Source organism: Chelonia mydas, chromosome 8 (assembly GCF_015237465.2).
Source record: "Chelonia mydas isolate rCheMyd1 chromosome 8, rCheMyd1.pri.v2, whole genome shotgun sequence".
Lineage (NCBI taxonomy): Eukaryota > Metazoa > Chordata > Testudines > Cheloniidae > Chelonia > Chelonia mydas.
In genome coordinates this window covers 54,957,670-54,970,868 of record NC_057854.1, presented here as the reverse complement: position 1 = coordinate 54,970,868, position 13,199 = coordinate 54,957,670, and the positions used below count along the sequence as shown (strand labels likewise).

Sequence of the window (13,199 nt, the reverse complement as noted above, 5' to 3'; positions counted from 1 at the left end):
AAACAAAAACCCATCCTCCCTTCCCCCTCTCCAAACCACCACCCTATACATGTCTTTACTCTTAGACCAGAAAAGCAGGATGTATTTAAAAAAAAAAAATCAAATTGGATTTTTTAAATTAAACTGATTTTAAATTTAAAACTAAACAATTTTTTTAAAAATAAACTAAATACATTTGAATTTGTAGCCTATTTTACTTAATCCAATCCATTAAAATTAAATAAAAATATTCAAGCAGGACATGTTTGCTACTAAAATTTTAAAGAAAGTCAAACCACTAAACTGGTAGAAGTCAGTGGCTAAAGCACCTGGAACCAGAGTGAGCTGAAGTGCTAAATCAGCTTTTGAAAATAGTAGCGTCTTCTACAGGTGCAGAGATAGTATTTCAGGTCAATGACTAATTCATTCAGAAGGTGAGAAACCAACTGGGAATTTGAAGAAAAGAGAAAAAAAAGAAAAGCTTGTTTTTTATTCATAGATTGGAAGAGGAGAAGGAGGAGGATCTCTTCTAGTTCTAAAATCTTAAAGGACATAATGGCATTGATTGTTTCTAGTCACTACCTATAGATAATACCTTCTTTAATAAATCATTTTAAATGCAAACATTTTTGATACTTCTTATGTATCCAGCACATTTAAAAGAGATTTTTATTAATTAAATAAAACCAATTTTAAAATGCTGTTTGTGCATTAATTGAATTTCAATTACCATTTAAATGCAGCTTGACACAAATAAAAAAATTAAGGCTCTAGCAAATAAGAAATGCATTATTCACGATTTTCTAATATCATAAAAATGTAAAAATACAAATATGAATACATGTATATTAAACTATATAATTGCTTAAATGTGTATTGATTCAGTGTATCATCCAAAGTGGCAAAAAGAAGTACCAAATTTACTGTGATGGCTCTATGTAGTTGCAAATCCATGTGGTTTAAAGTTAATGATTAAGGAGACTCAATAAGACTCTTAAGAAGAATAAAAAATAGTTACATGCCTGTTCTGTAACTGTTGCTCAAGACGAGTTGCACATGTACACTTCACTTGGTTGTCTGTGCACCAGAGCACTTTTTCCCCATAGCAGTACCCATGGGGCACTCACGCTGCTTGGAGACAGGTTAAAGGGCAGAGCCATCCCAACCTCCCCCTCAGTTCCTTCCCATACCAGAAGCCACCATACATAGTGGCTCCAGGGTAGAGGGGAGAAGAGCGGATTATGAAATGGACACGCATAATATGTTGAACAACAATTCCTGTAGCCCATGAAAGCTTATGCTCTAATAAATTTGTTAGCCTCTAAGGTGCCACAAGTACTCCTGTTCTTTTTCCAGATACAGATGAACACAGCTGCTACTCTGAATTCCTGAACAGGTCTCTCTCTTTTCCTTTCTTTGAGTGCTTGCACTTGTCCATTCTACTTAGGTAACTCTCAAGCAGATCCTGATGGAGGGTATCACTGTCTACCTAAACAAGGACTACACCACTATTCTCCCAAACTTAGCATTATCTCTGGTGGGGAGATGGCAGAAGGGTCATCATACAAACTAAAGACCACATGGCAGCCTAGCAAGTGTCAGTAATAGGAACATGACCCAGGAAAGCTGTTGAAGCCACCTTTTAGTCCTTGCAGAGTGGGCTAACACTTTGTGGGGAAAAGATACATGGGCAATATTGTAACAAGGAAATGCAAGTGGAAGTCCAGGAGCAGATCCTCTGGGAGGTTACTGATTTCTCTTTCATACAATAATAAAATGAAACAAACAGCTGAGGAGATGCCCAAAACTCCTTAATTCTGACAAAGTAAAAAGCTAATGTTCTTTCAATCTCCAAGGTATGTAGCTGCTCTTCATCTTTGTGAGAATGGGAAAGAATGTCAGCAAGTAAACAGTCTGGTTCAAATGAAAGTCAAAAACCACCTTGGCAAGAAATTTGAGCTTAAGATGTAAGGCCACTCTGTCTTTGCTTACCAGCAGCGTCCACAGGTTCGGCTGACTGCAACTCCCACTGGCCGTGGTTCTCTGTTCCAGGCCAATGGGGGATGTGGGAAGTGGCAACCAGCACATCCCTAGGCCCACGCCGCTTCCCACAGACCCCATTGGCCTGGAACAACGGACCACAGCCAGTGGGAGCTGCGGTCGGCAGAACCTACAGATGCTGCTGGTAAACAAACCGTCCTGGCCCACCAGCAGATTTCTCTGATGGGCCACATGCCAAAGGCTGCTGATCCCGGATATAGGGGAAACTGTCCTGACCCTGAATTTGTAAGCTCAAAGGTTGTGCTCCCCAGCCAAGGATAAAGCATCTGTGACTAGAGTCACTAATGGTAGACCAGAAGTAAAAGGAACCCTTGTGCATACATTGCCTGAGACCATCCACCAATTCAGGGAGAAGAGAACAGTTGCAGGCATTTGAGTCAGCATGCCCAGCAGATGTCGGGAACAATGGTAAACAGACTTCAACCACCTCTGCATGACCCTAAGGTGAAGTCTGGCATGCTGGGTAATATATATGCAAGTTGCCATAGTGTCCTAAAAGTCTCTTGCAATTCCTCACTGTTATACAGGGATGCGCCTGGAATTCTGAGCACAGATTGTGTATTGCTTGAAACAAATATGGCCTTGCTGTAGTTGAATCGAGAACTGCCCCTGCAAATTTTATCTTCTTTGCAGGGGTGAGATCTGGTTGGTCTTTGAGTAGCAGGCCTAAAACTTGAGACACAAGACCTTCTGCACCCCTTCTTCCACCTGGTTCTTGGACTGTCCAAGGAGCAACTAGCTGTTCAAGTATAGATACACCTAAATGCCCACCCTTTGATCATGTGCTGCCCCACCACCGCACACATTGTGAAAACTCAGGACAGGGACAGAGTACAAGCCAAATGGAAAAATGTGAACTGATAATGGACATCTGCCAGAACAAATCTTAGGAACTTCCTGTGACAGGCCAAAAGGAAGTATGCCTCCTTTAAATCACAGGTAGCAAGCCAGTCGTTGAGAGACAGGAATGGGATAATAGTAACCATTAGAATTTTTTTTAAATGAATTGCTTGAGATTCTGCAGGTCCAGAATGGGTCTGAGGCCTTCCTTGGACTTCAGAATGAGAAAACACCAGGAATAAAATCCCTTCTCCTGATGTAGGAGGCACTTCTTCTATGGCCTCTAACAGCAGCAGAGACTGTCCTTCCTGAATTAGTACAGTCTCAAAAGAGACAGAAAAAGTGGATGGGAGAGTGGAATAGACATGATTTGTAGAATATATCCCAGTTCCACTGTGCTTAGAACCCATCTGTCTGACAACATGATTCCAAGCGGTACAATTTGCAGCCAAAAGGAAGGGAACTCTCTTAAGTGGTTTGGTGCTCTCAACTGATTCAGACAGACTGTTTGGAAATTGACAGCTGTCTCACGGTCACAGATGTAGGCGGCAGAGATGGAGGTCTCCTCCTCTGGAACTTGTCATGTCTTTTAGAAGTTGTCAAGGTTCCTTCCCCACTCTGAACTCTAGGGTACAGATGTGGGGACCTGCATGACAGACCCCCTAAGCTTATTCTTACCAGCCTAGGTTAAAAACTTCCCCAAGGTGTAAACTTTGCCTTGTCCTTGAACCTTATACTGCCACCACCAAGTGTTTTAAACAAAGAACAGGGAAAGAGCCCACCTGGAGACATCTTCCCCCAAAATATCCCCCCAAGCCCAACACCCCCTTTCCTGGGGAAGGCTTGATAAGAATGCTCACCAAATTGTACAGGTGAACACAGACCCAAACCCTTGGATCTTAAGGGCAATGAAAAATCAATCAGGTTCTTAAAAGAAGAATTTTAATTAAAGAAAAGGTAAAAGAATCACCTCTGTAAATCAGGATGGTAAATACCTTAGAGGGTAATCAGATTCAAAACAGAGAATCCCTCTAGGCAAAACCTTAAATTACAAAAAGACACAAAAACAGGAATATACATTCCATCCAGCACAGCTTATTTTACCAGCCATTAAACAAAAGGAAATCTAATGCATTTCTAGCTAGATTACTTACTTAACTTTACAGGAGTTGTAAGGCTGCATTCCTGATCTGCAAAGACATCACACAGACAGAATAACCCTTTGTCCCCCCCCCCCCCCCCAGCTTTGAAAGTATCTTGTCCTCTCATTGGTCATTTTGGGTCAGGTGCCAGCTAGGTTACCTTGGCTTCTTAACCCTTTACAGGTGAAAGGGTTTTGCCTCTAGCCAGGAGGGATTTTATAGCACTGTATACAGAAAAGTGGTTACCCTTCCCTTTATATTTATGACAGAAGAGTTATGCTCCTTCACCAGGTAATACGATGGATACCTCTGATGACCCTGAGGCAGAAACTGTTTTCTCTTTGTAAGGACCCAGGTCTGCGGAGTCTGGGACAGCTATAATTCTCACTGTGCCACTGGGAGGCCATCCAGAGGCTCAGCTAGGAAGCACTATGGAGAGTAAACACTGCAGGAAATACCGCCCAAGAGATCCAGAGTGACAGTACCCTGCACCCCTCTGATTGGCCAAGTGCACTATTTAACCCCATGGGTTGCCCCAGGAAGTGGTCTAGGCAACCTCACAGACTTCAGCCTGCTGCAACGCCAGACTCTGCTTGATCTCCTGTGTCTGACTCCAGCCTTACTCTCACCCTGATTCCTGACTCTAGCCTGCTACAGACTCTGATCTTCAGCCTCTGACTGCAGCCTGACTCTTGCCTCCTGATTCCAGCCTTGTACTACTTCTGAGCTCTGATCCTGGCTTGACTCCGACCCTGGCTCTTGCTTACAGAACTTGTTTTTGGAATTCCTCCAACTCCTGCCTGGTGACTACTGTCCCTGCTGGGCAGACCTCAGCCCAGCTGCGACCACTAGGCAAGACCACTTATGCCACAGTCCTTTTCAATTTTTATAGCAGGAGTATAAATACCCAGAGATTTCAGGATTGCTGAGGAATCTTTTAAAGAGTGCAGAGTCTCAGCTATTTTGCCAGAGAACAGACCTGAACCTTTGAAGGCAAGTCTTCTATAGCATGCTGCACTTCCAGTGCTTGCAGCCATGAAGCACAATGCATAGCAATGGCTGCTGCCATCAGTGGAGCTGCTGAGTCTGCTTCACCCAGTGAAGCCTGTAGTTAGGACTGGGAAACCAAACAACCCTCATTAATAAACACCTTAAATTCCTCTTTGACATTGTTTGGTAACTTATCTTGAGATTTAGATATTGCTTTCCAATTTGAATAATCATATCTGGCAAGGCACACCTGATGATTTGCAATTCTACATTGTCCTGAACAATTGGTACCATGTGGGTTGGTGCCAAAGCTGTCGGATCTGGGAGTTATCCTGCCTGAGAGGTGAAGCTGGCACTGACAAGCACAAGAGATCCTGTGCCACCGCATATGCCTAATACATAGTTGGTACTGACAAAATAGCCTGAGGAACAGAAATCAGTGCCACAGATGAAGTAGGCAATGGAGTCTGTCTCGCCAGAGCCTCTGAAGATGCTGGAGTCAACAACTTAACATTGCAGGAATACAGTACAGGGGACCACCTCACCTCCTAACCTCAGAACTTGATTTATCCTTAAGGGAGTCTGATCATTTAGCCCTCAAAAGGAAAAGACTTCAGTATATCACAGTACAGAGCAAAGCTCAACAAAAACAATGACAAAATAATAAGTAAATGGAAGCCTAAAATGGGTAGAGCTAGCTATCTAAGTAACTAACACACAGAAAACATGAAGAGCTCACACTTGCTCTGACCACCAATCACAGGCAGAGAGAAGAAACTGAAGGGCATCTCTGCCTTTCATGCGCCTGCTAAGCAGCACCAGTGCATGGAGAGCACACGTGCTGCCCACATAGGTTCCACTATGGAAAAATATTCTCTAGCTCTGGTGCACTGGCACGCAGACATTTAAGTGGAATGGACATGTGCAAGCACCTGAAAAAGAATTAAGCAATGCAAATGCAAAAACAAGATTTAAGCCAATGTTTTAAATCAATCCACCCTGCTGCGTACCCAATGAAGATGTGATGGACTAAGCTGAATTCTGTTCTGCCTAATACAACAAAATTAACCAAGTTCCAGCTGGAGAATCTTTATTACTCATGAGGCTGTAAAGAAGCCAAAAAGAGGAGAGTAGAGATGGATTTTAAGAGTATAGATCACAGTCTGAGTTTAATAGAGCCGCATAATAAAAGAGTCATCCCTTAACTCAGCTTGTGCTAACTTAACATGGAATCATTAACATGGACAGTCTCTCCATACTCATGTTTGCCTAGGTTTCCATTGAAAACATTAATTTGGCTCCCACACATTAAGTTTGCACAAATTAAACCAGTTCCCATTAGAGAACTCATTTCCACTTTCTGAAATGGTATTGATTTTGTCTGGTATTCACTCAAACAACCGTTTCAGTATCCATTCAAGGAGATCAGTTACTGAAAATGAAGTTTCAATTCCTAGTGTAGCCAAAGATAGAATCAAGTCACAAAAATCAGCAGCAGAATTAGAACAAAGTCAATCCCTATCCATACACACTGTAACACACACTACCACCAACTCCACTGTGTATGAAAACCAAACATCTATGTACAACCAGATCTCTGCTCTGTTCCCACCCAAAAAGTGATTATTAAGTCTTTGATTACTTTATGCACCACCAGTAATATTAGCAATTGTTTTCCAGCAAATTCCAGTTTTAAGAAAATTAAGAACTTGAATTAACTCTTCTAACCATAACACTTTAAGTAGAGTGACTGTTTTTAATTATTCCTTTATACCACAAAGGAGTTATATCAAGTTATTTTGCGTCTCAAAAAAAAATTATTTCAAATCACATCTAAAAGTGATAGGTGTGTAGTCTCCTCCCCAAACACAGAATTCAGCAATCTCAGACTTGAAAACAAAACATGAGATGCAAATGTAACTCACGTGCACAGTATGACAAAAGCTTGAGGGAAAAGACTCCGATACTGCAAGCAGCATTGTAAAACACGATCATCATTGTTTTCATCACTCAATCCATCTGCAAATTTAGCAAACACAATGGCAATATATTCAGAAATAATCAGGCTTCATAAGCAATATCTTAATATATTTAAGAAGATATTGTATTCAAACACTGTATTTGGTCAAGCAAAGGGGAGATGTGTGGTCTAAGTACAGATCTGGGACCCAGGAATCCCCTGAGTTCTACTAGAAACTGCTGCTTTCTTGCTGTGCAACTTCAGGCAAATTGCTTACAGAGCTCTGTGATCAACTAGGTCAGTAGTCACCAACTGAAGAAGACACGCAAGCCATACCTAGCTTGGTAGGATGAAGTAACTCGCCACAGCCTATTTATAAAATGGAGACACAGCTAGAATTGAGAACGCTGTAACAAATAAATTTATTGATAACATGGTAGGGAATGAAGTACTAGTTTTGATTATAAACTACCCATGTAGTAAATCTATTAAAAAAAATCCTTTACTACTGATTAAGGTATATATGATGGGTTCATGCTGAAAAAATATAGGTGATGTTGATCTTTCTGAGTTATCAGAAGACCAACACCTACCCATCACAAAAGATAGAGAAATATAAAGGGCATGATTCTTCACTCCATTACACCAGTTTTATGCCAGCATAACTCTGACATCAATCAACAGTATAAAATTGGTGCGACAGCGTGGAGAATCAGGCCCATAGCGAATAATAGTCAATTTTAATAGGGAAATTGCAAAGGTAAAAGTGAAGATTATATTAAGCCCAGAAGTAGATGCTGATTCTCACACTAGTAGAGCTGTGAGGACCATTTAACCCAGAAATAAATGTAACTATGTACATAGCTTACATATTTTCTGAGAGGCAAGCTGCATGGATTGCCCCCACAGCTTTGAATCTTGGTTTTTGAGACAAGTATAGATGAACTCAACTGCAGGGACAGCTTTGTGCCGAACATGTTGTAGTACTTTGCCTTTCTTCAAGTTGTCCAGTTCTTGTAGAACCACCCAAGGAATTATCAGTGCAAGTCTGCCCGTGCCTAGAAAAAACAATTTTTTTTTTTTTAAATGCCAATTGAACTAAACTAGGTTCCATTTTAATGTGAACATAGTTCCTGAGGTTTGTGTGTATTAGCAGATTTCTGCATTACTGGGCAAGACCCATTTCATTTGTATACAGGAGGATTAATTTTATTTTATTTTTTTAAACAGAAGTTAGCTTTCCTAATGTTAAATTCAATATAAACACTCATTCAATGGGTTATCTTAAAAGTGATGACATGCAAAGTTGAGGAGTAATCAGTAAACAATTTTTATCACATTACTGTACCATATTTTGACATAATTCTTGTGGTAATCCCATCATGCTGTTTGCCACTCAGTGAATACCACACTGTGTGATGCCTGATGCTAAAATAAAGTCACAGAGCCGTAGAGGAAAAGGGAAGACTGATATGTTCACAAATGATTGTCATTATATATAATCTAATAAATAAAAGGCAACAATGGTTTGCAAAGACCATCATCCAACAACACTATATCAGCGATAAATGCTATGGACACTAGACAAAAGTTTTAATGTCCTACATTTTCAATGAACATGGTTAAAAAAATTCTTTAAAAATATGGACTAAACTTTGTCATTAAAACTGGAATATACTAGACACACAATGAATACATTAGAAACTGAATGACTATTCTGTCAATGCTATATACGTTGGCCCCATTCTTTATCTCTGGCACTTATATGATCAGAAATACACCACATACATTACAGCATAATGGGGCTAAGTTTCCAATTGGTTTGCATTATAAATCAGTGTTCATTAGCTCAGAATGTCAGAAGCACCCTGATGGACTTCACTGGTGCATGCCAACATGCTGGTATCTGCTATCTTAGTTCCTCTAGCAGTACAGACCTAGAATTCAACAACATACTAGGAGGCAGTACTGAAAGCACAGGGTTGGACATCAGAACTCCAGATGTATTATTTTCAGCTCTGTTATATAACTCGGACCTCAACTTTTTTAATTTGTTCCTGTGCCTTCAGCTGTGTTACGAGGTTTAAACAAAGTGCTTTGAGATCTTTGTATTAAGGTGCAATAGAAATGCAAAATACTTACTATTAATAATGGATCCAACACTTAAGTCCCTATAATGCCCTCACCCCAGGTAAAAAAAACTCTTATTGATTTTCTATAGCATCCAGTATCAGATAGAACCAGACCTGGGGGTTTTTAGAAGGCAAGGTTTCCTAAAATGTATGTATACACAGGAGTTTAAAATTTGTAAAAAAGTTTACTGCTCTGCTTTCAAATGTCAGTTTCCTTAATAGGAAGCCTACACTCTGAATTTAGACTCTCACAAACAGGCATTTACATGTGAAAATCTAAGTGTCCAAATGTGGGGTTTGGATAGCTTGTTAAGGAGCCCAGTGTTTGAGAGTTAGCCTCAATATGTACGAAGTTATTTTCCATTATGTACATTCCAGTACAGTGTGTTAGGCATTGTCCATAGCCTGAAGAGTTTACTATACAAACACATGAACCTGTTGATTGTCCCTCTTCTATAGGGGCTATAAAAGCATTCACATACCTGGTATATCTCTAGTTTTCAAAGTCATGATAAACTGAAGGTGACTAATCATTATGTTGGTGTCAATCACTATCAAGAGGTTCAAACCAGAAGTAGTAGTTGCTGTAGAAGAGAACACATAGCAATTAATTCTTTTGCATTCCTTACTTAGATCACTTATTACTTTTAATATTGTAAGTGTGGAAGCAGAAAGCAGAGGAACCTCCTGACAACCTTACAGATGACATACCAGCCGGAATATCTGCATTCTCTTCTGGAAGATCTATTTCCATACTTGTCAATTCTCCACAAGTCTGTACGACTGGCAAAGCCATCTTTTTGTCAATACGAGCAGCATGCAAGTCTTCTATTATTTGCATCTATTGTAAAACATGAATACATAAAATAAGAGGTGGGTAAGCTCTTTAAAAAAGTTGTCTGATAGGAACAAGCATCTTTGGTATCACTGCTGCTGTTTTTGTCCAGTTCTTAGCCTTAGTCAATTTTCAACTGGTGCAGCAAATTTAAGAGTATGAACATCTGCAGCCTATATCCAAAATATGTGAAGTCTAAGGTATGGCCTAAAAGTTCCATTTGTGACCACATTTCTATCCAGTAGTTAATAGGCTTGATCTGTTCCTTACTGCAGAGACCAAAAGCGCTCTGCTAACAACAGTTCTTTGGGAACATTGCTCTATTTCAGTGGTTCTCAACCCAGAGATACACAAACCCCAGGAGTACACAGGAGGTCTTCTAGGGAGTACATCCACCCACCTAGATATTTCCCTAGTTTTATAACAGTCTACATAAAAAGCACTAGCCAAGTCAGTACAAACTAAAATTTCATACAGACAATGACTTGTTTATACTGCTCTATATACACTACACCCTGAAAGGTAAGTATAATATTTATATCCCAATTGATTTATTTTATAATTATATGTTAAAAATGAGAAAGTAAGCAATTTTTCAGTAATAGTGTGCTGTGACACTTGTCTTTTTTATGTCTGATTTTGTAAGCAAGTAGTTTTAAGTGAGGTGAAACTTAGGGGTACTCAAGACAAAATCAGACTCCTGAAAGGGGTACAGTAGTCTGGAAAGGTTGAGTGCCACTGCTCTATATCTTTACAAAAAAAAGTAAAGGGATGCTGGGAAATAAAATTGGTGGGATTTGCAACCAAATATTCTGACCCCACTTTCCAACATGGAAGCAAGAAGTCTAAAACTAGGTTGTACCATGTAAACTTGTTTCATAAAGCCCTTGACAGGTGCAACAAACTCTAAATGGATTTTTTTAGTACTTAAAGAGATACCAGGGCCAGTAGGAATGGAAGTGGCATAGCAACAGTGCAGTATGAGGATACAGTTGTTTAAACTGAAATATCACTAACCTCTTGGTCTGTCTCTGTAACCTGAATGGCTTGATGGGAGGCAGAAGGGCATGGGACTTCAGAGCTCTGTTGAGAAATAATGCCAGAAGGAAGACATTTATAAGAATGCAAGCACTTGCTACCTGATGACAAACTTTAATTTTATTGTCAGGTCACAAACAGAACTTGTTTAAATTAATGTTCTATTCAAATACTATCTTTGCAGTAGTATTAGAAAGAGTAAAGAATGCAGTGGGCATATAGAAAAGAGCGGAGAGTACATATTTAAATTGGCACAATCATAATGATACAAAAAACATGTTAAGATGCTTTAAAAAAGTAGACAAGTGTCTTGTATAAATGAGGTTGGGATCAACAAATTCTTCATAGTTGTGGCCAAACTTAAGCCTACGTCTCCATAAGCAGAGGGAGAAGATATATACTGTCACCTAGAAACTACCATTTAAAAAAAAACAAAAAAACAAAAAAACACTAACCCATTTGTCTACTACTAACTTGTCCAGGATTTTATTACTTTACCCGTCTTAAATGTAATGGTATGGCTTCAAAGGTCCTTCCTTCAGTTCTTGAACTACTAACAGTTTTGCTGGAATCAGGATGCTGTTTTTTCTCTTTAAGATACTGCCATTCCTGAGATGTTGCAGTTGAATAAAATGATGGTATATGTTTAGTATCATGGTGATTTTTGTTAGATAGTTCTTTGGAGTTTTGTAGTTGTTCTTTCTTCTTACAAGTCTTCGATGATGTGTGTGACATATTAGTGGGGAAACTGCCATCTCCTGCAGTCTTTGGAAAGGTGGCTGAGGGCTTTTTCAGAATTCTGAAGTCATCACTCAATTTTTTTGATCCATGCAACTTCTTACTTAGCAAGTCTGTAGGAGAAGTAGCTACCTTGAACTTCTCCAACATAGTTTGTTCAACTCTAGCCTTTAGTTTGCTGAGCTCAGTTTTCTCTTTCTTCTTCCTCAGCTTGTCTTTCTGGATTGCAAAACTATGCCGCACCATTTTCCCTCCTGTTCCATCATTCTCAAAATAGTGGTCTTTTTTACAGCTTTCCCTGTTAGTAGGGACCACACCAGAATCGCTTTGGCTTTTCTCTCTTCCATGTTTAACATCATTATGTTTAAACTGTATAGATATCCTTTTTCGCTTCTCAGTTTGAGTCAAAACAGCACTGATTGTTTTGCTATCATTTGAAGACTCTCCTTGGAACCCTTCAACAGTGCCTTGTGGAACATAAGAACTTTGCTTTTGTTTCTTCTCTTCAACATATTTATGTCCTTTGAATCTGCAGAAATGTTACATAAATGGAAGTTACATTATAAAGAAAAAGTTACAATATAACTTAGCGTGATTGAAATCAGCAAACAAAGAGAAGCCTGAACTAGACTGTTACTGTACTTCTTCACCCAGCTAGTTACTGCTAAGTATTTGAAATTTCATTAATTTACTCTGAATTCAGGACAACGTCGATCCCTTAAAAGAGTTCGGGGGGCGGGGAAGATATTTTTGCTTCTCATGGACATGCTTTGCTCTCACTGGTTTTACATCTTGCATAATTTTCTTAATTTGCTGACCAAAAAAAGGTAACATAAGGTCACTGTCTACATTGTACCAGCCTGGTACAATGATTACAATATCGCAGTGTCCTCAACATTGTTAAGACACTGTTCAGTCTTATAGCATAGGCAAGATTGGTTAAAATGCTGTTCATATACCTGAGCTGAACTTGCTGAAATTCAAGGATATAGTCCTCAGGTTCTGTCTGCACTGTGGGGAATAGCATAGTAACCAGGTAGTACTTATAAAGTAGATGAGACCCAAGTCTAGTTACGGCATGCACTGCCATTTCAGCCTGAACAGAGATTCTTAATCATGGCAAAATGTCTGTAGCAGTCTTTTTATTTTTTATTAAAAAACAAAATGATGCAACATTAGTGTAATAATTTTGAAATATTTATGCCCATAACGCTTTTTGCATCTGTGTTCAACACAGTGACAGTCACCCACCATGCTTCAGTCATGCTAGGGGTAGCCAAAAGCAAAGTTTTGTCTAGCACAAATTGAAAGGGGGCGGGGGAGAGAAAAAGATGCCCCTTTTGCAAATGAGCCCCAAGATATGCTAAATTATAGTTCAACGTGTTCAAAAATAAAGTAGGATATTGTTCCACCGGAGACCAATAAAAACCACTGAAAATGTAGTTAATAGAAATCCTAATAGATCCATTAGTTATCATAAGAGT

The 13,199-nt window shown here is 39.5% G+C and overlaps 1 protein-coding gene across 6 annotated transcripts in view; it reads right to left on the bottom strand.

The window, feature by feature from the left end:
- Positions 1-13,199, bottom strand: part of SWT1 (SWT1 RNA endoribonuclease homolog) — a 69,845-nt gene that overhangs the window by 42,966 nt on the left and 13,680 nt on the right. For 5 of the 6 annotated variants that reach the window (XM_043553092.1, XM_043553090.1, XM_037907904.2 and 2 more), the window contains exons 5-10: positions 11,476-12,244; positions 10,957-11,022; positions 9,816-9,945; positions 9,587-9,688; positions 7,842-8,030; positions 6,938-7,031 (exon numbers count right to left, since the gene is read on the bottom strand). In XM_043553092.1, coding sequence (XP_043409027.1) covers positions 6,938-7,031; positions 7,842-8,030; positions 9,587-9,688; positions 9,816-9,945; positions 10,957-11,022; positions 11,476-12,244 — 1,350 coding nt within the window. The remainder of the gene's footprint in view (positions 1-6,937; positions 7,032-7,841; positions 8,031-9,586; positions 9,689-9,815; positions 9,946-10,956; positions 11,023-11,475; positions 12,245-13,199) is intronic. The other variant, XM_043553093.1, reaches the window with a different exon arrangement.